This window comes from Pan troglodytes, chromosome 7 (genome assembly GCF_028858775.2).
Source record: "Pan troglodytes isolate AG18354 chromosome 7, NHGRI_mPanTro3-v2.0_pri, whole genome shotgun sequence".
NCBI lineage: Eukaryota > Metazoa > Chordata > Mammalia > Primates > Hominidae > Pan > Pan troglodytes.
Genome location: NC_072405.2, coordinates 137,680,957 through 137,706,188, shown reverse-complemented (window position 1 = coordinate 137,706,188; position 25,232 = coordinate 137,680,957). Strand labels below are relative to the sequence as shown.

Genomic DNA, 25,232 nt, shown 5'->3' with positions numbered 1-25,232 from the left:
CATGAATATCTTGCTTAAATCCTAGCCAGGCAATATACCAGGGAACTCTGTAGATTTCTTCTTCCATGCTAGACCTTTACTGGAAGAATGCAGAAAATTAAACTTAAAGAATAAGCTTTTATACCTTCTACACCAGGAGACTATGGACATACAATAGAAGAACTCACCCAAGAAAACCGGGATCAAAGGCAAAATATGTGGTAGAAGCAATGAATGCCAAAGACATGTTCTTATTTGCTACTATCTGGACCTCCTAGAAACTGAGCTTGTCATCCTAATTCCTGACACTGGCACTCCTATCTTAAACTCTTCAATGGTTGCCTCTTTAGACTTATAGGATAGATGCTTATCTCTGAGGAACAGCATAAAAACCATCTATGATTGGAACCTACAAACGTCTCTAACTTCATCCCTGTGCTCCCTTCCACCCTCCACTTCCCTGGTGAGACGTGTGTGGTTTGTTGTCATGCTGTTCCAGCTCTCTGTGCTTTTGCTAATGCTGTTTCCACTGCCTGACTGCTTCTCCCAACATCTTTGGCTTTTATTCATCTTTCAAGTCTTAGCTAGGTGTCATTTCCTCCAAAAAGCATTCCTGAGTCCACATTTGGCTTCATTGTCCTTTTCTTTATTCCCAGAGTAACTTGTGGGCTTTCTCTCTCAGCATGATCATTTGTTTGTACATCAGTTTTTCTTTGCAGCCTGGGACTCCTTGAGGATAGGGCAGAAGTACTCATCAAATATCTGTTGACTAGAGGTATTACCAGAGCAGCCCTTTGGAAGTATCCAGCTGAGCCAGTGGCGTGTTTTCCACCACTAGGGCAGAACATCTTTCCCAGTTGCTTCCATTTCAGCTGTTGCCAATCCTTTCACTAGTGCCAAGGTTGAAAACCTGGGAGGCATCCTGATTCTTCACTTTCCTTCACAGCCATGCCATAGCCGTCAGCAGGTCCTGACAACTCCATTTTCAAGTGCATCCTTAATCTGACCACTTTCACCACCTCCAAGTCTACCCTTGTGGTCCAAGTCATTTCTGATCTCTCAATTTATCTCTCTGCTTCTACTCTTATCAATTCTCCTCCTCCCCACCATTACACACACACACAAAGAGCCTATTCTGCATGTAGCAAATAGGGGGATCCTTGTAACAAAACAAAACAGATGATGGTTCTCTTCTGTTCACCCACCTACCTCCATAGCTTTATGTTACCCTTCAAACACAATTCAAACTCTTGATATCCTGGCCTACAAACTCCACAGGCCATGAAAACCCCTCTGGCCACCCTTTACCTCATGTTCAATGTTGCCATTGCAGCCACATGGACTCATGGTGTTCTCGAATTTCCTGAAACCATCCTGATCTCAAGGCCTTTGCACAGGTTGAAATACTGTTCCTCCACTCTCTACCTGGATCACTCATCAGTCAGGGCTCTGAGGCTTAGGGGAATCTTTTCTGACCACTTCTCTAAAATAGCATGCCACTTGCTCATCTCAGAGCACCTTCTAAAATAGCACCTGAATTTGATTTCCTTTACCCCACTTATTGCCAGCAGTAATTACCTTTTTATAAAAAATTTGATGATGTGTGCACTATCTGTCTACCCCAGGTAAGATCCTTGATGGCAGGAACAGAAGTTTCTTCACTGCTGTGGACACACGGTCTCACATTCAGTGAATGACTAGATCAATGGAGTAATATCTATGATAATCTTATGGTGCTTGAAATTCTCTTTCCTTCACATTCTTATATTTGGATATTATAATGATGAGAAACAGTGCTGTAGAGTCGATCAGCAGGCTGAGAGCTTATGATATTTTACTTCTTGATGTAGGATTCAAATATATTGTTTTTAAATCTTGAAATAACATTTGTGTCAGTCCATTTTTATGTGAGTTCCCCAGGTTACTCAGGGAAAATTTACCTTCTTGGGGCTTGTTCTTTCTTCACATTTCTGGATCATTGGAAATGCTTATGAGGTGGAAAAAAGGCAAAGTCAAGAGGTCAATAATTATTGAGTAGTGAATCTGCCGATTTACATAGCAATGCAAAAAGTCCCACTGTGTCTGTGTTCTCAGAGAGTATGTACTAACACTATAAAACTCACAGGCAGTAGAGAAAAATCCACAGAGGTGTGAGTGGAAAGAGAGAGAGCTACAGTTTGAATACAGTGGAGATGTCGGTTCTAAATTTAGCGGATAAAGAAAACAGGGCATATAATCAAAATGACCTTGGAATTTCTAACTGGGACTGTAAATCATCATGGAATGCATATTGTTCACGTAATCCTTTTACAGTGATATTTACTATTTATATGGTTATTTTTATATAAATAACAAGTGATATAAAAATCAATGTCCTTAAATGCTAGACTTATGTGCAGTTACTTATACATTACTTTATCGGTAATATAAGTAAAGTAAGTGATTACTGTGATAGGTGGAGGCAGCAGCAGTCCCTGTTTCCCATCTTACACTTTTTCAGAATAGATATTCCCATGGTAGAATCATGGGCTGACACTATCACATTTTAAAATTTTCTCTGGTTCTGTCTCTTCCCCTCAGGAACACACATGGATGATTCTTATTACTTTATGCCCACATTAAATAATTGTATACACCATGAACTGGAGGCCTTGTGTTTTGAGTGAAAAGCTTTGGATTTGAGTTTGTGTTTCCAAACACACTTCTGAGGCAGAAATTGTCAAGAGCTTTCCCAAACTCTTTTTTTAATCCTCCTGAGCTCACCATCTCTGGGACTGTCTTGCAATTGGACAGCCATGCAATTGAGCTTCAGCCAATGAAACATGAGTGGAGGGCGTGACACACAACCTGCCATGTTCAAGCCTCCATACTCTTTCCCTCCTCCAGCTTTGTGCTGATGAACATGGTCACCTTGAAAGGTGTGTTGAATATGGCAGAGCCAGAAAATGCAAGGAGCTTCTTCTCTGGATCACCACTTGAAGAAGAGCCACTTGCTCCTCAGGAACCCTATTTTGGACTGACGTAAGTAAAAAATTAATGTATCTTTACTTAAAATCACTGAGATATGGGGGTTTATTTGTTATAGAAACAAGCATTGCTTTAACTAATGCGCTATTTGTATGACCTTGCACAAGCTACTTAACCTTTCCGTGTCTTAGTCATTGTTCCTCCCATAGTGGGGCCCCTCCCAACATAACCAGTTCAAACATTTAAAAGAGGCAGTTGAGGAAAGTTCCATGAAGAGACTATTTACAAAGATGTGGGCAGAACTAAGGGAAACTCACAAGGGAGGGTGAAGCATCCCAGGGTTAGTGGCAGCAGAGACCCATTTTCACTCTAAGCCTAGGACTCAGGGCACAGGGAGGAAGCATTTACTGAAGTCTGGGGAGATGCTAGAGCTGCAAGAAAAAGCTTTCTGAAGGGAGCTGCAACTTTCAAAGGAAGATTGCAGCCAATTTAAGGCCTGACAGGAAGGAATTTAAAGTAATAAAAAGTCAGATTCTCCTACCTTCCGATCTTCCTGCTAATAGTTCTCATTGACTAAACCCAACTAGGAGCCAGAAGGCAAGGAGCTCATTTACGTAGTTTATACAATTCATCTTCCTAGGGTGTGTGCCAAGTACAGAAGGGTAGAGAAATGACAAACAAGGGACAAACAAGGAATTTCAAGCACAGTTTTTTAACCTACAAATTGCAATTCTTAGCCTCTACCTTATGGAGGCTGCTTGGAATTATGGGCCTCGATATACAAAACACCTGATAAGGAAATCAGAAGAAAATGAGTTCCAAATAAAATACAGCTTTTAATATTCCTCTTTGCCATCTGCTATGAAACCACTGTCCATTGATTTTTTTTTTAACTTTTTTCCACTGATTATTTTTTTGTGTTTGTGTGTTGGTTTGTTTTAATCTCCCAGCTAACTGTTAATGCCAGGAGTTAAATTCCAGAATGAATTTAACTCTGGTGCTTCCTGGAGACTGGCATCTTTATTTCTCCATGATTTGTGTTTGTCCATAGGTGGGGCTTGAGAAAATATCTAGTTTCAGAGTCCTTGGAAGATTCTTCCTTCTTAGCTTCAGTCACTCATTGTTATTTTCAGGGTCATGTTGCCAGGAACTTCTCGCTGCTGCAGACAGCAGCCATGTCTAAACCACTCTGCTTTCTGCCTGCCTGAGTTTCGCTACTTCATATTTTATGCCTGCTTTGGGGTTTTTATTGGATAGCATTACCTTATCATGAATGGGAGGAGTGGGTCTTTCCCAGTAAGTGATGAGAGATTGGCATCCTTGTGAGGCAGGCTTGGTGTAATAAAGAGGATCCAGGGTTCTAATCCCTCCTTTGCCTTTTACTTACAGTGTGACCTTAAGAAATTCCTTCTCTGTCTTTGAGACTTAGCTTCCTCTTCTACAACATGCAAGGCTCACTGTGCCTGTCTTGCTGGGTAGATGTGGGGAGACAATGAAATACATATGCATAGAAGTCCAGGCATTTCCCTTCACACATGGCAGGCATTCAGAAAATCTTATCGAAAAATAAAAAATTTCTAAGGTCCAGTGGAGATCCTGACCTTTTGATTATACTAGAGCTAAAAATGAAGCTGATAAGGTGCCCCAGGTCCAAAAAAGTTCAGTCCTCCTAGGCAACAAAGTGTCCTTCTTATTCTAATTGATGCCCTTTTTATTTTAAGTGTGACTGAAACATTTTTCTAGGGTAAATTGAGTTCACAGATGTCAAGTCTATTCCCTGTGATTCCTCAGTGGTAGGATGGGAGGAGAAAAAAAAAATCACATTGAAACATACCTTTTGCATAGAGCAATGTAAAAAACACACATCCAAAGATGCAAATGCCAAGAACAGAAGAGCCTCAATTTCTGGGAATCCTTTGGCTGGATTCTGTTACTTTTTCTATTTTTCCATGTGCGACATACGGCACCCTCCTTTTTCTGAGTATTTCTGGAATAACTTGTCATTTGGGGAGTCTGGGATCCAGAATTACTTGGGTTAGAGCAGAACAATCATGAGTCTAAACTCCAGCCCTCCCTTTTACTTTGGGGAGTTACTTGACAAATCTTTTGCACCTATGGAATAAACATCATAGTCACTTATCTCAGAGTTTGCTTAAAGATTAGAAAAATAATATAAATGAAGTCCTTAATAGATGTGCTTAAGAAAGAATGTTCACTAGTGGTATCAATTGTTGTTGGAAAGGCACAATTATCACATCATTTTCGATCTAGGAAAAAGTCTAAGGCAATGTAATCCATTGCTTTCATTTCATGTCTAAAGAAACTGAGGCTTAGGAAGGGAGTTAGGACTAATCAAAGGTCACCCCATTAGTTTGTAGAACCCAGGTTTCTTGATCTCCACTGGGATTTCCTAGCCATGGAAACACCATTTTATATAAAAGTGTCACCAATGAGCAAATAGCAGAAAGCCAAGCCATGAATAAATTTATGACAGTCTTCTAACTTAGATGCCATCTGCAGAAAACTGGAAATTTGGGCAAGTCTCCTAACTACCACTGGTATGCCTAATCATTAATCCCTGTTGGGTTTCAGAATGCCCTGGAGATTTTGTTGTCATTTGATTCATCAATCGGAAAATGAGTCTCAGTTTTTGGCGATGCAGTTTCATAGCAAATTTGGAAAGATGTGATTATTACCCTCTATTTCATGTCCTTCCAAGGAGCTGGTCCAGGGTAAATAGGTGCACATCTTTGAATCAAGAGTCATGAATAGGTGCATTATTACTGAGTGGACTTAAGTTCCTAATGTTCACTATGAATAATGAGTCTAATGTGAAATCTTAATGCATTTAAGGTAGATATGATGTTCTTTTAAAAATGAATTTTCAGGGCCGGGCGTGGTGGTTCACGCCTACAATCCCAATACTTTGGGAGGCCAAGGCAGGCAGATCACCTGAGGTCAAGAGTTCGAGACCAGCCTGACCAACATGGTGAAACCCCATCTCTACTAAAAATACAAAAATTAGCCGGGCGTGGTGGTGGGTGCCTGTAATCCCAGCTACTCAGGAGGTTGAGGCAGGAGAATTACTTGAACCTGGGAGGCAGAGGTTGCAGTGAGCCGAGATCACACCACTGCACTCCAGCCTGAGCTATAAAGGAAGGCACTACCTCAAAAACAAAGAAAAAAAAATTATCTGGGCCAGGTGCAATGGCTCATGCCTGTAATCCCAGTACTTTGGGAGGCCCAGGCAGGAGGATCCCTTGAGCTCAGGAGTTTGAGACCAGCCTAGACAATATGGCAAAACCCCATCTCTACCAAAAATACAAAAATTAGCCAGTCTCATAACCTGGTCTCAAAATAAATAAGTAAACAAATTAAATAAAATTTTAAAAAATTAAATTAAAAAATGAATTATCTGTATCATGGGGAATGGTTAATGCTCACATTTTTGTGGAATATGTGAGGGAATGGTGAGGGCCGGACTATGCCGTTAGCGGTCAAAAGAGGTTTTGTATCAGGACAAATAGGATGTCTTGAAGAAAAACTACAGCTACCACCAAGTAGCACTCTAGGAAAAGGTAAAAAGGAGGAAAAAAACCAAGTATTTATTGAATACCTACTATGTGCCACACATTTTACCACACTTAAAAAATTATTACTCAATTATGTTACTTTTCTTTTCTTTTTTCTTTTTTTTTTTTTTTTTTACTGTGTCCCAGGCTTCTTTATTTAAGAAAAAAGTGATACATGATGTGGGATTAAAATCAAGAGCATCATTGATCTTCACCTTCCCTCCAACCAGTTGCCCCAAACTCCCCTGCCCCCACCCTTTGTGTTCCCAATTCCTTCCTTAGTGAATGAAGAACTTAATCCCAAAAGCCCTGGCACAAACTCCAGGTTCTCTTTCCCTAGCTCCTCCCCTCCCCTGTTCCCCATTCCTAGAAGGGCAGGCACCTCAGTTTAAATGCATGGGAGAGCCCAGAGTGATGACGGAGACTGGGGGAAAGACTTCCCCCTCAGGGAAAGGGACTGAGGAGTACAGTGCAGTGAAGTGAGGGCTCCCATAGCCTGGGGTACCAAAATGGGGCCCTGGGGCCAGAGGAAAGGACACTGGTCCCCCTGAGAAAGGAGACCCAGCAGCCTCAAAATCCTCTCGTTGTTCATAGTCACTGCTTGATCGCTTGCCCTTCTGGCGCCGGTTACAGAACCACACTCGGACCACATCCTTCTCGAGCCCAAGCTGCTGGGCGATGTGGCTGATCTGCAGTGTGGGTTTCGGGCATTGCAGGAATAAATTCTCCAGGTTGCCTCTCACTCGGTTCTCGATACTGGTTCGCTTTCTCTTTCGTGCCTGCATGAGGGTTTCTGCTTTGCATATCTCCTGAAGATTTTCATTGTTGTCAGTTTCCTCCACCCACTTCTGCAGCAAGGGCCGCAGCTTACACATGTTCTTGAAGCTAAGCTGCAGAGCCTCAAAGCGGCAGATGGTCGTTTGGCTGAACACCTTCCCAAATAGAACCCCCAGGATGAGCCCCACATCGGCCTGTGTGTATCCCAGGGTGATCCTCTTCTGCTTCAGGAGCTTGGCAAATTGCTCGAGTTCTTTCTGCAGAGCTTTGATGTCCTGGGACTCCTCCGGGTTTTGCTCTAGCTTCTCCTTCTCCAGCTTCACGGCACCAGGGGGGACGGTGCAGGGTTCCGGGGAGGCCCCATCGGAGTTGCTCTCCACCCCGACTCCTGCTTCGCCCTCAGGCTGAGAGGTCTCCAAGCCGCCTTGGGGCACTAGCCCCGCTCCAACCTGAGGCCCACAGTACGCCATCCCCCCACAGAACTCATACGGCGGGGGGCATGGGGGAATCCCCCACACCTCAGAGCCTGGCCCAACCCCCGGCCCGATTCCTGGCCCTCCAGGAGGGCCTTGGAACCTTAGCCAGGTCAGAGGATCAACCCAGCCCGGCTCTGGCCCCCCTGGCCCATCACCTTCACCGCCTGGAGGGGGCGAGAAGGCGAAATCCGAAGCCAGGTGTCCCGCCATGGGGAAGGAAGGCGCCCCAAGCCGGGGGCCTGGTGAAATGAGCAATTATGTTACTTTTCATTGAAAGCTCTGTGACCATATGGCTGTGTGTGTCATACTCTCACTAGTAATGAACACAGTGCCTGAAGCATCATTAAATGTTTGTTGAATAGAATGTGTTAGGAACTCTTCAAAAGTAATCTCTTTAAATCATAGTCACCTGTGAATTGGCAATTATTATCTTCACTTTGTGGATAAGAACGCCAAGATTTGGAAATGTTGAATAATGTGTCCATTGTGTCAGTGGCCGATCTGAAATTCCAGTGTAGGCACCATGATTCCTGAGTCCATTCTGCTTCTGCCATACCACGCTCCTAGATTCTTCGTGGGAGCCATCTACTTGTGTTCTGTGCTATGGAATGGTGTGTCCTTCTTTCCGATTCTTATTTCCTGCAGATTGTGGGGAAATGGTTCTACCATTAACAACCAAAGCTGCAACCAAAGAAACTCCCTGACCTAATTCTTTATAGTTGGTGGCAAGTGTGTAGTGAGGGGAAATAGCACTCTATGAAGATTTAATAGTGCAAATTCCACCCTCCTGACAACCCCTTTCTTCAGCACTGGATGGGTGTATTAGTTGTTTATCATTGTGCAATAGATCACCTCAAAACTTAATAGCTTAAAAACAACTAACACATAGCTCACAGTTTTGTAAAACAGCAATTGTGGTGTGGCTTAACTGGGTATTCTGGATAAGGGTATTTCATGAGGTTGTGGTCAAGATGAGAGCAGGGGATATTGTCATCTGGGAGCCTAATGGGGGCTGGAAGATCCACTTTCCAAAATGGCTCACTTACTTGGCTGTTGTCAAAGGCCCCGGTTTCTTGTTGGCTGTTGGTAGGAGGCCTCAGTTGCTCACCATGTGGGCTTTTCCATAAAGCTGCTTGAGTGTCCTCACAACATGTCAGCTGGATTCCCCCAGAAAGAATGATCTAAGAAAGAGAGAGCAGGGAAGAAGCCACTGCGTTCTTTATGACCTAGTCTCTGAAATCGCACACTTTTACTTGTGCCATACTTTATTCATTAGAAGTGAGTCACATTCTGTAGGAGGGTAATTAGCCTTCACCATTTGGCAGGAGGACTATCAAATAATTGGTGGGCATATTGTAAAGCTATCATAATGGTTCTGGTAGGCCATGTTTTTGCCTCTGCCACTCAAATATTGGATGTCCGTTTCTTAAAGGGATTGTGAAGAGAAGGGGCTTTAGAATAAGACAGGCAAATGTTTAAACATTGAGTAAATTTTTATTGTCCTTAACCCTTGTTTCTCAACCATAAAATGAGAATGATCATATCAAATCTTCACAGTTTTGCAGGATGGGTTGCAGGTAATAAAGTCCTAGTGCAATGTTTGGCACAAGGTAAGTGTTTAAGCAGTGGGCTCCTTTCTGTTACATAATGTGGCAACCCTCTTCTCTCCTCTCTACGTCTCAAATATGTGTCTGAGTCAGAACACCAAAGTCACACACACACACAGGTACAAAACAATTCCTGATTCTATTCTGTTTCCATCATGCCATGCTGCCAGTTTCTCCATGGGGCCATCTTTACTTCTGTAGTAAGGAATATAGTTACTTGTTACAGAAATTAGATTCCAGAATTGGGATGAGTTGGAAAGGGAACTTAAACGTTCTCCTTCAGTCTTGCTCAAATTCTCATGCTTATTTGAAGTTCTTGAGTGTTTCCAATAAGATAGATATGACTTTACCTCTAGATTCTCCCACTTGTTATCCTGCCAACCTTAAGTCCCCTTTCTCAGGGTAATAACTTTCTGCTCAATTCTGTTGTGAGGTTTAAGTCAAGTAAGATGTGTGTAATTTTCTCACGAAACAGTAGCTGTTATTTATTGTTTATCATTTTATCATTAACTTCTGTTCCTTTAGACCTGACTAAAATATTTCTAGTGTCATTTGAAAATATTGTATTATAGCGGGTGTTGTGTGTGTGTGTGTGTGTGTGTGTGTGTGTGTATGTACCACCTTTTTTTAAGAAGCACAAAATGTGTTTGACCAGTTACTTATTTATTTCTCACAAAATGAAGTCAAGTCCATATTGTCTCATTTAGCAGAAAAGTGAAATAGATGGTTAATAGGTTGGCCTAAGCCTCACAGCTGGTAAGTATAGCTACCTAGATTTGAGCCATGAAAATCGTTTGAGATGATGCTCTGCTTTATTTAATCTGTTCAGACAATGGCATTGTGGTCTCATGGGGAGACAGGCTAGATTTTGTGACCTGAACGTCTACTCGTTTGACTGTGTAGTACAACTAAAAATTGTGAATCCGCTAAATAAGTCTTTGTGTTTAATTTAGTTTAGTGCAATCATAATTTCTAGGGATATGACAGGCCAGGCACTGGGATAGATAATGAGGTACAGCTAGGTGAAGGGAGCAGGATGGAAATGCTGAGGTACAGAAGGGTCATAAAGCCCATTGTAATGTTCCATTTTTGTCTCTAGATAATGACAAGCAGACAGTAACACACTGGTAGCAAACATTGAAGACTGGTGGCCCAGGGGCTCTGATGTTGATGAAATTCCTGATGAAATTGAGTTTGGTAATTATACAGTTGACCTGCTTGAAAGAAAGATATCACAGTAGAACAATTTCCTTGGTTCTGCCATTTCATTTATCACCATTGTTTGTCTTTGTTGTCAGTATTAACATCAATTATTAATCTTAATGCTCATTTTCCTTCCTAGCCTTCTTTCCTGTCTGACATGTGGAATCTCTTGCTATTAAATTGAGAGGCAGGTGGAAACATTAGTCCTTCTTACGTCATTGGTCATTGTTTCTTCTGAACGAAGAGTTTTTTTCAGTGGGGGCAGGACAATTGGAAAAATCCATTCCAAGTGGCATAAAGACTGGTTTCTTTGCTCTGTACAAAGTATCCCAGTATCACTTAAGTAGCTATTTCTCTGAGGTTGGACCTCAACTAGAACCATGATGGTTGGATGCAGAGAAACTGGCAAATAGGTTAAATCGAAAGCAGGTAGAGATCACAACACTTGGGATGGCAAAAACAGCTAGGTGCCTCCCAAGATCTGTTCTCCCTTTCTGTCTTAGTAACCTAACCTTATTTTATATAAGATAGCAGGCCATCCAGCTAAAAGACTATATTTACTAGTCTTCCATGGCACTAAGTTGTGACCAATGAGAATCAGCAAAAATACAACGTGAAACTTTTGGGAAGGCTGTTTAAAGGAAGCTGAGTTAACAGGAACTCTCCCTTCCTCCTCAGGCCATTGCCCTTTTCCTTCTAGCCTACAACATGGATGTAACGGTAGCACTCCAGAAGCCATCTTGAACTGTAAGTCAACATTAGGCAGAAGCTGCAAGCGAGATGGTGAGGCAGAATGAAGAAGCTTGGACCCCTGATGACCATTATATCATGCTCAGACTTCCCACCTCTGATCTTCTAGTATGAGAGAGATATTTATATACCCAAATTATTTAAATCATTGATTTTTTTAGAGTTTCTGTTACGTGAAGCTGGTTCTCACCATAAAAGATAAGACTGGAAGTGGCTAGGTGGGGCAGAAGGGATTGGAGATGTTGAGAAAGAGAAAAAAATCAAAGAAGACTCAGGTTATTTGGGTGGTGGTCCGATTCACTGAGAAAAAATACACAAAAGGAAAAATAAGATTAGAAGAGAAGAGAATTAACATAGTTTTGGAAATTTTAAGGTAGAGGGAGCTGCAGGACATTTAGGAGTGGTAGTCTTAGAGCCAGCTGGATATATGTGTTAGATGCTATAACGAAATATTAAGGAAGGAGATACAGGTTTGGCCATAACTATCATGTGTGTGATATGTAAAGCTACTGTAGTGGACTAAATTACCCAAGAAGACTTAGATGGTGTTGAAAATTAACATAGAGAAGCTGGGTGAGCTTACTGTGGGACAACTGAGGGTGGTATACATCTAGGTAAGCAAATAATTATGATTCCAGTCAGGATGTGGTAAATACACCGTTAATGATCCACTTAATTATTCTTCCCCTAGGTAGTCATATTTTGATAGGATGGCAAATAAAATTTTAAGGAATTAGTTTCTCTCTTTCCAAGGGATCTAAGGTAGAGACTACTGCCAAACAGAGGCACAAATCACCAAGAGATAACTAGCATTGCCCCGTAAATTGATAGAATTTCAGGCACATCAAAGCTTTGTGATGTCTGAACCTATGTGTTCTAATCATAGGCATGTAAGTTATTTCCACAGGAGTTGTACATTATTGCAATGGACTAATGAATTTCCCCTAACATCTTCAAGGAATAACAAAGGAGCGGACAAAGCATGGATCTAGAAATTAGTTAAGACTGAGTATGTTTGTTCTAACAGTTTCTACCTATACTATCCCACCTTAAACATCTCAGTCCCATTTTCTCATAGGAAAACGCAGTAATGTCTCTACTTCATGGTTCTACTGTGAGAAATACGGGATGATATATTTTAAGTATTGGAATAGTACCTGGCACATCAGACACCCATAATTCCTCATCTTATTTGGTTAACGAAAGTCTAAAGCCCCAGGAATCTGGGGTTCATTTTATAGATGCTTTCAGTTTGAAGATTCTATTATCATAGGGTTTTCTTGTCCAGAAGAGAAAGAACTTTAATGAAAAAACTTAAAAAGGAAAGAAATGGGGGTAGGGCTGGCATATTGCACAGCTCCATGGGATGCCATTTACATTATATTGATGCAAACAGCTGCCTTGGAATTGGGCAGTGTGCCCCCTGTATAACTGTAGGCAGTGACCCTGTTTGGAAGCTACCTCTTAAAATGTTCTTAATAATAATGTCTGTTATCTATTAAAATAAGAAAAGGTATGTCACCATGGGTTTTGTCTTTTGTTGTCTGTAGTTGAGGTTGGACTTCTCAAGGCCTCTTAAGACCCTCACTTTCCCTACTCTCTGACATACACTTAGTACTTTCTCTTTGCTAATTTTTGCTTCCTTTTTTTTTTGCACATGCTACTCCCTTCTTCTGGAATTCTATCCTAATTTGGATTTCTCGTGTATCTCTATTTTTTTTTTTTTTTAAAGAATCAGCTCAAATGTTGCTCTTCTGGTTGTCTTCCCTGCCAGCTCTGGGTAATATTAAGTGTTCCCTCTCTCTACTGTCATGATGGTGTGGCCGTATCTTTGCCATTGCCCTTATTTTAAAACTCAGGGTCCTTAGCCTGTTCTAGGAGGCTCAGTACAGTAATTATTTCTTCAGTTGCGTCTCTAGTCACTTTCCTCCCATGGTCCACCCAGAGTCAACACACTCTGTTCATATTGACTTTGGGCTTAATTTGAGCCAGGAAGAGAACTTCTTGCCATGGACTGGGGCCTATTTCTGGAGAAGAGCATGTGTAATCCTGCTCGTGGGTAGATAGTATGAACACCCCATCTTAGCCATGTTATATGCTTCATGTTTTAAAACCTCTAGACTTGTGATATCAATAATTAATATTATTAATTATTTAATAATAATTAAAATTTAATAAAAATTTAAAATTCAGTTCCTCAGTTGCACTAGCCACATTTCAGTAGTCACATGTTGCTGCTCATTACCATATTGGAAAACACAGACATAGTAAATTTCCATCAGTGCAGAAAGTCCTTTTTTTGAAACAGTCCTGCTCTGTCACGGAGGCTGAAGTGCAGTGGCATGATCTCTTTTCACTACAACCTCTGCCTCACAGGCTCAAGCAATTCTCATCCCTCAGCTTCCCGAGTAAATAGGACTACAGGTGTGTGCCACTGTGCCCAGCTAATTTTCGTATGTTTAGTAGAGACGAGGTTTCGTCACATTGGCCAGGCTGGTCTCGAACTCCTGGCCTCAAGTGATCTGCCTGCCTCAGCCTCCCAAAGTTCTGGGATTACAGGCGTGAACTACTGTACTCAGTGCAGAAAGTTCTATTAGACAATGCTGCACTGGGCTTTTCAAATTTTTGAGAGAAAAGGTATCTTTTTGCTCCTGTTACTCAAAATGTTGTCCCAGGACCAGCAGCAGCTCTATCCACTGGTTGCTTTTATAAAACTGCAGGATCTCTCACCTACTAAGTCAGAACTACTGAGTCAGAACCTGCATTGTAACAAGATCCTCAGATGATTTGCACCTGAGGGATTCACGTTCTTGAAAGTCATGCATTACTACCTTAAGGATCACTAATTTCAGCTACCTCTCTCCAGATATTTTCAAGGTTTTCAACTATGCCTGCAAATTGAAAGCTCCTGAAGGGCCTTAAAAACTGTGGATATTTGGTTTTGCCCTCAGAGTTTGTGATATAATGGTTTGATGCAGAGTTTTGGTACTGGGAGCTTGAAAATCTTCCCAGGTGATTCTAATGTGAAGCCAGGCTTGAGAACCACTGCTTTAGAAACAAGACAGAAAGGCTCACAGAAGGAAAGTGATGGATATAGATCACCAGTAATAGCCTCCCTTATTTCCTAACTCAGAATCTAGTGCTCATTCTGCTACACCATATAGTCTCACCCTCAGTGGCCTGAATTCTAGAGAAGCACTCTGGACTGATCAAATTTTTTCCCCCATCTTTCTCCACTTGAAGCAATCACTCTGATATCCCCTAGTGGAGCTAACACAGGGACTGCATTGTAATTGCTTGTTAATGTCAAACTGGTAGCTGATGGATTTACCATCTGCAGAAGCCTGCCTTTAATGGCCAATGCTGGGTGTACAGGGCTTGAAACTCTTCTGGTGGAGATCAATACTCTATTATGGAAGCAACCGGCTGGCAGACACCACGGGGGCCTCACCTTTTGCCTTTAGGTGCCCTGGCTCTGCGAAGAATTCCAGTCAGAGTTGTGAAGGCTGTGGGTGAGGGAGCCACTGATGAGTCCAGCAGAGCCCCACAGTGCCGCTGTGACAAGTCTGCGTGCAGGGGGACAGCAGCACTGGCCATTGCCCTGCATATTAAGAAGGCCCTCAGGCCAGGCATGGTGCATCATAGGGACAGGATGCACCATGTCCCTATGATGTCCAGTCAGTTACATCTTCCACTGCAGTCAGCCTCAAACGTGCCCTATAAGAAACTGCTGGAAAAGCAAAAGAAAAGAGAATTCACAGATACTATCCATTCCCTCTGTCCATCCTCCTTTTCTCTCTCTGAATTGTCCTCACTGCAGGTAAAGTGGAGCAGAGGGCAGAAAAGCAGCATTTATAACAATGATAATAACCAGTAGCCTATATTTATTGAGAGCATAGAGTGTTCCCGGAAGTTGGCTAAGTTCTTTCGTTCATTTTATTACTTAATTCTCACAACAACACTATATGTTGGAGGTAGATTTTACCAAGGAGGAAACTCAGGCTCAGAGAAGTTATATGACTTGCTCAAGGTCACACATCTAAGAAGTGATAGAGCTAGAATTTGAACTACATCTGTCACTCAGCAAAGCCCATGCTCTTTACAACCATGTAGTTCAGTTCCCCAAAACACATGCATAAGGCTCTCAGGGCATTACTCATGTGGAGAAGAAAACTGCTGGAAGGACAGCATTTTAATCACTATGCATGTTTCACTGTAGCATTTCCTGTTCTATTTTTAAATGTTAGGATCTAATTTATAAACATGCATTGCACCAATTTTATAGATGCCACTTGATGATTTTTCTCTTGCAGGTATATATATATATATATATATATCCATGCAACCACAACTGAGTCAAAAATATAAAGCATTTCCACCATCCCGGAAGTGTCCTCAATGGTCCTTCCAACTCAGTCTCCACATCAAGAGATAACTAATATAATTTCTATCAACAGAGATTAGTTTGCTTGGTCTTGAATTTCATGGAAATTGAATTATACAGTATATATCTGTGTCTGGTTTCATTGGCTTAATTTATTTTTAAGATTTACCCATATTGTAGCATGCCTGAGTAATTTATTCCCTTTATTGTTGTATACTACTCATTATATGGATATATCACCATTTATTTTCCACTCTCCTGTTGATGAGCCTCTGGGTTAGTTCTCCATTAGAATCAACTGCTCCCTCCCTTCAGGGTAACCTTGGCCAAAGCTCTCAGTTCCTTCTCTACCTGGCTCTCTGACTCCAGGTTCCAGTGAATATTCTCTCCATTTGTCCCTTCTAGCCTTGAGGTATACATCTATAATGAACCCTGGGGTACTGCAATATTCTTAAGGTCTCCTGAGGTCCTGTTCACTTGGTAAATGATGTCTTTTCTTTCCTTTTTTTCTTTCTTTTTTCTGTAAATTCCCACTGGGCAGGACAAGATTTTTATCTGATATGGTGTCACCAAGTCTCCAAATCCTAACACTCCTCACCTCTTCTTTCCACTCATTTGCTAGCAAAGTATCTTGCAGAAGGGAGGGTTACAAAAATGTTGGCTGATAGATGGACTTGCTGAATGAGACACTAGCGTCTTATTCAAGTATCTGAAACTAAAGCTGATGAGTTTCCTACAAGTAGCTCCTCAGAGAGATCATTGTTTTCAATTTATTTCCCCCAAGGCAAGCTAAGAAGTAGACCTAGGCCATTGGCATTCATGGCACAGAACCCAGGGACAAGTTTTCACTGAGCTTTGTAAACTAAGATGGGCAAAGATATTGCTGTGTTTCCTCATCTGGAAAATGAGTATAATACTACCTGGCCAGCCCCAATCCACAGATGTGTTGTAGAGTAGTGGATGTTAAAGCAAAATTCCCCTTAAATCATAGAGGATCTTTGCCATTCATTAGCATTATAAACAAAATTCTGAAATCTGCTATTACAGTTGAATTACCCCAAAAACATTCTTTGAGAATCTCACTGCATATGTCTACCATCACATCAGCCTGAGAACTGCTGCTGAATAGGCACAGCTCTTGGTACAACCCAGTGCACATTAACTAGGATGTCATAGAATGTAAGGGTTCTCAGGAACGCATTTGAGCTGTGTATCTTCCATTCAGTTCTCTGATGCCATTTCCACTCTCCTCTACCTTGCTCTATTCCCCAGGAGACTGACGTGTATGGACTAAATCAACAGGTTCTCATGTCTCTGATGTCTACCTGGGTTCAAACAAGGGTGAGCACTAACAGAAGACTGAAGGGAGTAGGTGAGTGGAGTTGGAAAGATGTCTCACATGCTCCCTCCCTGCAGGGTAACCTTGACCAGAGCTCTAGGCTCCTTTCTCCACTGGGCCCTCTTTGACTCCAGGTTTCAGTAAATACTCAATCCACTTTCCCCTTCTAGCCTTGATGTATAAATCTATAATGAACCCTGGGGTACTGCAATATTCTTAAGATTTCCTGGGGTCCTGTTCACACTTGGTAAATAGTGCCTTTTCTTTTCCCTTCCCTTCCCTTCCCCTTCCCCATCCCCTTCCTTCCCCTTCCCCCTTCCCCTTCCTCTTCCTTCCCTTCCTTCCCTTCCTTCCCCTTCCCCCTTTCCCCCTCCCCTCCCCTCCCGTCCCCTTCCCTCCCCTCCCCTCCCCTTCCCTTCCTTCTTTCATCTCACTCTGTTGCTCAGGCTAGAGTGCAGTGGTTCCCTTCAAAGAGCCCTAATTTGGGTGTGCTCCTATTGCCTGCTAAGAGCCTGACTGACACATCAATCCGACCAGCTTTCCAAAGCCCTGTGTCCAAACATATCCAGTGATAATCTCCCTCTCCTTCATTTTTTTTTTCTTATTACCTAGGAGAATCCTATGGAATTTATGAGGAATCCTGAGGTTTATGCTTTTTTTTTTTTTCTATACACCAACTCCAATGCTTTTGAACCCAGTTTTTTTCTTCTTTTTTTCTAGAATGTTTGAATCTACACACATAAGACAACTGTTTCTATTTTACTAAAATGCAAGATAAAAGCTGACCACAGAACTGTCCAAAGGTTCTGTTTGGAGATGGCCCACCTAGGTCAGGGATGAAGTCTCTACAAAGTACTCGTCCTGAGTGAGTTGGAATTTAAAACCTTGGCCTCAGGATCGTAACCTTGGTGCTCCAGGGTTAGATTAGGCTTTTCTGAGTGGAATACTACCATTTCAACCATTCTAAGGAGTCAACGTTCTTATGTGATTAACTACAGAAATGACTTTCAAGAGCTGGTGTGATCAGTCTAACCCTCTTGTTTAATGACCAAATCACTTTTACTATTTAATTCTGTTCTTCTGGGGGTGAGTTAAAGGATAAAATATCTTAAGAAGGAAATCTTATTGAACAAATATTATCTTGACAAAACATTTGTCACAAATAGGTGAGTTTATCCTGGCTTCTTAGGGAAAGGAGACTTGGAATATATTTAATTGTGTTAAGATAAGCTATTTTGCTTCTTTTCCCTTTCTACTGTATTCCCATTTGTAAATTTGGTCCCCAAACCATGCAGCTTTTACACTCAAAGTATACATATTTCACTCTCCTTTTTCCCCCTTTTGCTAGTGGCCTAAATCAGGATCCTATCATCTCTCATTCTGATCTATAGAAAAACTTTTTAATTAATCTCTCAGCAACCACTGTCTCCCTCCTCTAATTCATACTCCATAATTCACCAAGTATTCTTCTAAACCATAGAAACACTTATGCCACACACCTTTTCTGAAATTGGCATTCTAGAGTTTATAACAAGTCCCTCTATTCCTCAAGGCCCCTGTCCCCGGAATGCTGCTGTCCTAGAAAGAATCCCAGCATTTTTCAGTCATTAAATAGAGGGTGCATCTTTATCCTGCAACATCTTATTTTAGGATAGAAGAAAACAGCCCCACATAGTGGGGTAAGAAACAGTGACATGATGCAATGGTCCTATTCATGGGGTTACGCAGGAGGCAATGGTGCCTAATGGTACTCATGAAATGTTCTCAGAGTTATTTTGCGATTAGGGTAGATGTCACTCAAGGCTGGATCTGCACAGGGAAAGCCTAATCCAAATAAATATTTGATGGGGTGAGGATATTGCCACCACATAATATCCCTATTTTATGGAGAATATTATTCCTGCATTTCATTGATGAGGAAACTGATGTAAAGAGAGGGTAAATAATTCATGGCTTTGTGGTCACCCACCCTTTAATGATCTCAAATGAACTTAGATTTTCACAAGATGGACACAAAGGGGTGAGAGGCAGAGAACTGTTCTTTGGTTCCATTCCCTGCTTCCCTTAGATCTGCTGCTTGATTTCCATTCCATCTGGCTAGTGCCTATTTTCATGTCAGTTTTATAATGTGTGGATTCTTGGCCCAGCTTTAGAACTGTTGAGCCGTATGCATGCTGGGCTGGCAGATCCAGGAAGGAGGAACTCTACTCAGATATTTACCCTCCAACTTTGTGCACAGACACAGATGCTTGTGGAATGTGGATGGGAAATTCCTGATGGAGATATCCGTGCTGGCTTGAGCCGTCCAGTTAGAACCAACATTTAAAGCCACCTGAAGTTCAAAAAGTTCAGACAAAGCTGGTTTAAAGAAATCAGAGATAACATACTTTTTTCCTAGGCAAAGAAAGGGAAACATTTTCTGTATAACTTCCTGCTCTTATATGGCTTCTTCATTCACCATGTATTGAATGCCTAATGAATGTCCAGCTGAGTTCTGGGGCATGGAGATAAAAATGTCTGTTTTCATGTCACTGAGGAACTTACTAGCAGTCTAGTGAAAAGGACACAGATGATTGCAATACGGTGTGATTAGCACTATAATTGGTGGGCATATAGGATTTTTCTGGAGAACAGAGGAAGCAGGAAGGAGGGGAAGTAGAGTAGCAATTCTTGAGTGGTACTGAGTAGCAATGCTGTGCTGTTGTTATATATGTTCTTGTTTAATCTTCCATCACTGCTGGAGGGACAGTATACTTTTCCCTTGATTCTCAGAAAAGTAAAGCAATCTTCCCAGGGTCCCAAACCTAGGACTAAGGGCTCTTACCAAAGTTGCATCTGCAGGGTTCTAAGGCAGTGGTTCTTTTCACCCGGCCTTGCTGGAGGGCTGCGATCGTGTTCTTCACATGTAGGCTGTGTGCTGAAGGGAGACTTGGAATGTACCAGCCTGAAAGGAATGAAGGACATTCCAGGAAGCACGAGTCAAAGCCTTGAGAAGTCAAAGAGTCCAGGGATCATGGGATCATTTAAAAATGACCAGCCCTTTTTATGTCTAAAGAGAGGGTCAGAAAGAAGGGGTGATAGAGGAACTAGCAATGCAGGTGGTGTCAGCTTTTTTATATGACATAATGTCGTTTTTGTGCTAGAAAACAGGCTATCAATTTGGAATTTTCATTTGTTTGCTTTGTGTTAGCAATTTACTTTTTAGATTTTCTTCCTAACATTTAACAAACTGAAGTATATAATGAATGCCCGCAGGCCAATGGGAGCAAGAGAGGCAATAAAAGAGGAGAAGGCACCCCGGATTTGGATTCATAGACTAGCCTTGTTTCTTTGATCCACCATTTAAACGTACATAAACTTCAGGCTGTTATTTGACTCCTTTGAGGTTTACTGTCCTCACTTGTGCAGTGGTGGCAATTTTTTTAGTCTTACTAATCAAGCCTGGGTATCAAACACCATCATAGATATGGGCTCGTCACGTGAACTCTAATGTGTTGGGCAAACACTAGTTTCTCAGCTTTGGGCATAATAGTAGCATACAGAATCAAAGGAGCACTCTTCTCCTTGATTGGATTTCAACCAGAAAAAGAATAAAAATTGCTTTTGTGTCTCATCCTTGTTTTTTCTGCAACGGCTTTGCCAAAGTTTTTCTTCTGTTCCTCAGGCCAGTTGTAAATGGCCTTGTGCATCCTTTGAAAGAAGACCAGGCCGGGGAAGCCAAACTGGTTCTGATGTGGGAGAATCACTTGAAATAGAGGGACATATATGAACTTGTATGTGCCTCTCTTGTCCTGTGAAGAAGGTATGAGTATCCCCGGTTCATAGATAAGGAAACTGAGACTCAGCGATGAAGTCATGTATCTGATATCACATGATGAGCAAGTCCTAGAGCCAGAGGCGAGCCTGGATCTCCTGGGTTCCAATGAGTGTGTTCTTTCCACTCCTTTCTGTTGCCTGCAGCAAAAAAGCTCCTTTGAGCAAACTGATAGGGCCGTCAGCTAAGTTCAAGCCAGGGTTGAGGCGGAAGTCAACACAGGGCTATGAATGTTCTAGCTAAGACTTTGTGGAGGCTTTTACCAGCCAATCTTCAGAATAAAACCCCCAACCAGAGCCAGATGAGATCAACCTGGGCTGTAATGAACTAACAACTTCCAGAGTGAGAATGCCTCTCTTGTTGGCTCCAGTAGACAGCAGGAAAGCAAGTCAGACATGAGGAACGAGAAAGCCACTGAGAGAAGATTTTGCTACTTGGACCATTTCCTGGAATATTACTGTCAAATAAGTAAAAGCCTGATAACGTTTTCAGGTGCGTGTGTGTATACAGTTTTAGAGAAAGTCTTATTAAAGAATATCAGATTCAAGACTCATACAAGAAATGCCTTCCGTTTGGCGAGACCATACTTGCAGCCGGGGGGGTGCTTTCACTGTTGGAGGTGTCTGCAGGTAGTGCACCTGTCCAGTGGGAATGCCCTGTCAAGATGCACTAGTGTCTTCTGGGCTGATCTTGCCCACGGCTCTCTTCCCAGAGTAGAACAGGGGAAGCTGAACACCTGCAGGATATATTGGGAATGACATTCAAAAAGCTACAGCTGTCCCAGCTGAGCCAGGAGCCTGGCAAGCACTTGGAGCACACATTATTTATGTAAGCAATCTCTGTCAGCGCCACATCTGGGGATAAAGGATCAAACCCCAACAAATTTAATTAAGGCTCATCACGTAGATGAAATTGAGATGCTAGACTAGGCAATTTGTAATGGTTAGAAAATGCCCTTCTAAGCTTCATCTAATGCATTGGCTTTTTGGCATCTCCCAGAGAAAGCTCTCACCAGATACACCCCAGAGAGATGACATCTTTTAGAAGTTCAGGGACCACATAAAGGTTGGTGATGGATGTTTTCCTCAGGAGTGATTATGGCTCTTTAGTCTAATAGCTCTCCTATTCATACCATATTAAGGGCTTAATATGAACTGAAATGGTGCTGCTGGTAGCTTTAAAAGCTGACGTAAACTTAAGGGCTCTTTAGAAAACATAATATCCATGGGAAAATAGATGGCATAAAACCATAAACAAAACACAGCTCACCAATGCATTGATATAGGCCAAACTGGTATTACAGCCTGCTGGGAAAGTGGGCTCATTCCTTGTACATTTGTACATTTTGGGGGTAGGTCAGGAATCAGGAGACACAGAATGCCTTCTTGTTGGGACTTGCTGGTAGAACTTACGTAGGGCATGCCAAACCCTTCCCTTATTAACTATTTGACTCTTCCTACAGGCCCAAACATATTACCTGGGCAGTTGAGAAACGAGAACAGTTGTGGGACAAAGAACACATTGTTAAATTGCAGAGTTGCACAGTTATTGCCTGGAGCGCCAGGTTAAAGGAAACTGAACTGTGGGGTTGGCTGGCACTGTCTGTATACACAGCCCAGTCTAAGGCCCCAATCCTGAGAAACTTGCTGGGTTCCTGCCCTTTGATTCAGAGAAAGCAGCTTTCCAGCTGGGGCCGGCTCCCTCCCCCACATAAAATAAAATAAAGTCAATAGCACATAAAAATTCTTTGTACTTTTCTCAGTGCCTTTCATCTGCTGAGCTCAAAGGACGATGAGGGTATTAACTCTGGCTACACCTTTTAGTGGTAGGAGGAGAGTTTATTCGTCCCTCTGTTTTATAGATAGGGAGCTGAGATAGGGAGAGGTTAAGCAATTTGACCAGGGTCAGGCAATTGGTCAGAGGTGGAGCTGGAAGGGAAATCAGGTTTTCTAATTCCCAGTCTAGTGCCCTCTGCAGGCTCTATGGAGCGATGCAGCTGCTAAAAAATGCTGGAGGGCTGTGGAAGTGGAATCATGCAATAAGAGCAGGAAAAGAAGCTTGTAATCATTTGGACGACGCCTTCATTTCCCAGATGCAGAGAACGAGGCTGGGAAAGTTGATGGTGATTTTTCCAAATTCAAATAGGTAGTTAATTACAGAGTAGAGTCTAGAATTTTGGCTCTTGACTTCCAGTCCAAGGTGGTTTCCTCTTAGCTCTTGGGGAGTCTCTGTTGATACCTCCCTCTTGGTGTCTATACCAGTTTTGCAAACTTTAGCATACCTAGCAATTTAATTGGTGTTCAAGAAATGTCTGATGATCATTTGGTAGTCTCATACTAGCTTTCTTCTTCTCTGAATTTGTATTCATTTTTCAGCAATCAGGTCAAGACCCAGAACATCCAGGAAAGTCCACCTGATCACCTCGGAATTGCTAGGGCCTCCATTATTTGAATCTCACATTTGGCCCTGGAATCAGGGATTATTTCCTACTACAAGTCTTCTCTGTCCCTCCTCTTTACTATTCAACCTGGCAGGCTATGTTTCTATAACCCTTTGTACCTAACTCTCTTCCAGCATAAGAAACATTTGGCTATAATCCTTGATGTACTTTTATGTCCTCTCCACAAGACCCTTTATATAAATTGAATCATATAACATTAAAACAATGCTGAGTTGCAAATTTAAACACTTTCTTTTAACAAATGAAGGAAAAGAGGGGTGAAATAATTTTTCCAAGGTTTCATTGCTAGTGAATCACATAGGAGGCAAGCCTTTTAAACTGAAATTTTGTGCTGTCTCTTTTGAGGGCATAAAGCATTTTTTCCACAGCTCTCTCTTCTTCACAGGAACTAGAATGATGGTGATCACTTATGACGTTGTGGTTGGTTTGAAAGGAAGTGGCTCGAAACCCATCCTCTGCCACTATTGGTGATGAACCGTAATTTTTGTTGTATCTGCCTTCTATGTCCACACATGTGGGTGAATGTGTGTGTTCCATACCTACACAAATCCTTTCATCTAGTCAAATATGTCTTTAAATTTCTGCGTTTATTGTAAAGTACATAAGACAGTGATTATACTTTGGAAGATTTTTCCAACTGCCCCTTTTCCCATGAGATTCTAACATGCCCTCCAAATTGTTTTCTAGTTGAGGATCACTGGGAAGAGTTGTATTACTTCAAGTAACCCTAACTGATATAACAAATAAATTCCACATACATAAAGGCTCACGCTTATCAGAAATTTCTTTCTTGTTCAATTTAACAGTTCTGAAGATGGCTGAATATGTTGTTGGGTGATTCTGCTCCATGTGCTCATTGAGGGACCTAGGCTGACAGAACTAAGTCATCTTTAACATCTGCTTCTAAGATTGCTATGGTGATTTTAATCTCAGCTAGCCAAAAGGGCAAAGGGGCTTGAAGAAGCCCGTGTTGGAGATTCCAGGGCCAGACCTGGAAGTCACATGTCTCAAAAGTCACGTCACTATATTTTAACTCTAAGGAGATTGGGAAATAATATAATTCAGGTATGTACCCAGGAAGAGAAGAATAAATTTGTTCAGAGCTCAGATCACTGATATCATCTCATTATAATGCCTATGTTGGTAGCAACCTTTTCGTTCATTCACTTTTTCATTCAGTCAATATTTTTTGCTAATAAACTTGGCTATTAATTGAGAGGTTATTGTGTGTTAGGCATGATAGTTAGGAAACAGGCGGAAGCAGACAAAGTACTTGCCTTCAGGGAGCTCATGGACATATACAAAAACAGTCATAATTCAAATACTTACATAAATCAATGTACACTGACATTTCTGCAGGTGCTGGTTTTGAAAGAGAGGCATATGGTGTGATGAGACCTTATAACAAAAGCTTGTGACTTAGCCTGGGTGAGTCAGGGGTGATTTTCCTGAAGATGTGTTTTCTGAACAGAAATCTGAAGAAGAAATAGGAGTTAACCAATTGGTTGAAGGGTGAGAGCCAGGAAAAAAATTCATTGCCAGTTCCAAATAAAATTGTGTCTAACATGCAAGACAATTTCTGTACTGAGAAGGGGATTTAGGGATGCTACGAACACATAATTTAATTTAGTCTGGTGATCATTTAGTCTTGAATGACACCAACTGCCTGTCTTCACTCAACTAGTGGCTTTGACAGTGACCAGGGATGAGGTCGTCCAGATGTGGACAATCCACCTGAGTTAGGAGTGGATGAGCAATCAATCTACCTGACCAACTACCTGAGCATGATGTCAATAGACCTTCTTTGGTTCAGAGGAGTTCCTGCTTTGGCTACAGCAATAATGCTCAGCTGAGGATTGTTAGGAATCTCTGGTATACTGAAGGTTAATCAAATATGTTACTG

The 25,232-nt window shown here is 41.8% G+C and overlaps 1 protein-coding gene and 1 long non-coding RNA gene across 3 annotated transcripts in view; one reads left to right on the top strand and one right to left on the bottom strand.

Annotated features, from left to right (window-relative positions):
• LOC100615671 (uncharacterized) overlaps window positions 1-25,232 on the top strand; it is a 180,845-nt gene that overhangs the window by 58,328 nt on the left and 97,285 nt on the right. Inside the window, exon 5 of the long non-coding RNA XR_002937795.3 lies at window positions 2,866-3,000. This is a non-coding gene — a long non-coding RNA (uncharacterized LOC100615671). The remainder of the gene's footprint in view (window positions 1-2,865; window positions 3,001-25,232) is intronic.
• Window positions 6,619-15,053, bottom strand: POU5F1B (POU class 5 homeobox 1B). Of its 2 annotated transcripts, XM_528230.9 has the most exons (3): window positions 14,783-15,053; window positions 8,818-8,952; window positions 6,640-8,410 (listed from the first exon to the last, which is right to left on the bottom strand). In XM_528230.9, the coding sequence occupies exon 3, from the start codon at window positions 7,979-7,981 to the stop codon at window positions 6,902-6,904; it is 1,080 nt and encodes a 359-aa protein (XP_528230.1). In that variant the 5' UTR covers window positions 7,982-8,410; window positions 8,818-8,952; window positions 14,783-15,053; the 3' UTR covers window positions 6,640-6,901. The 2 variants fall into 2 exon arrangements, with proteins under 2 accessions (XP_054512991.1, XP_528230.1); XM_054657016.2 differs by lacking the exon at window positions 14,783-15,053 and having other exon boundaries at window positions 6,619-8,410; window positions 8,818-12,709.

What these genes read in the sequence shown, in the direction of transcription:
- POU5F1B (XM_528230.9), bottom strand. Translation starts at nt 7,981, where the DNA reads ATGGCGGGACACCTGGCTTCGGATTTCGCCTTCTCGCCCCCTCCAGGC.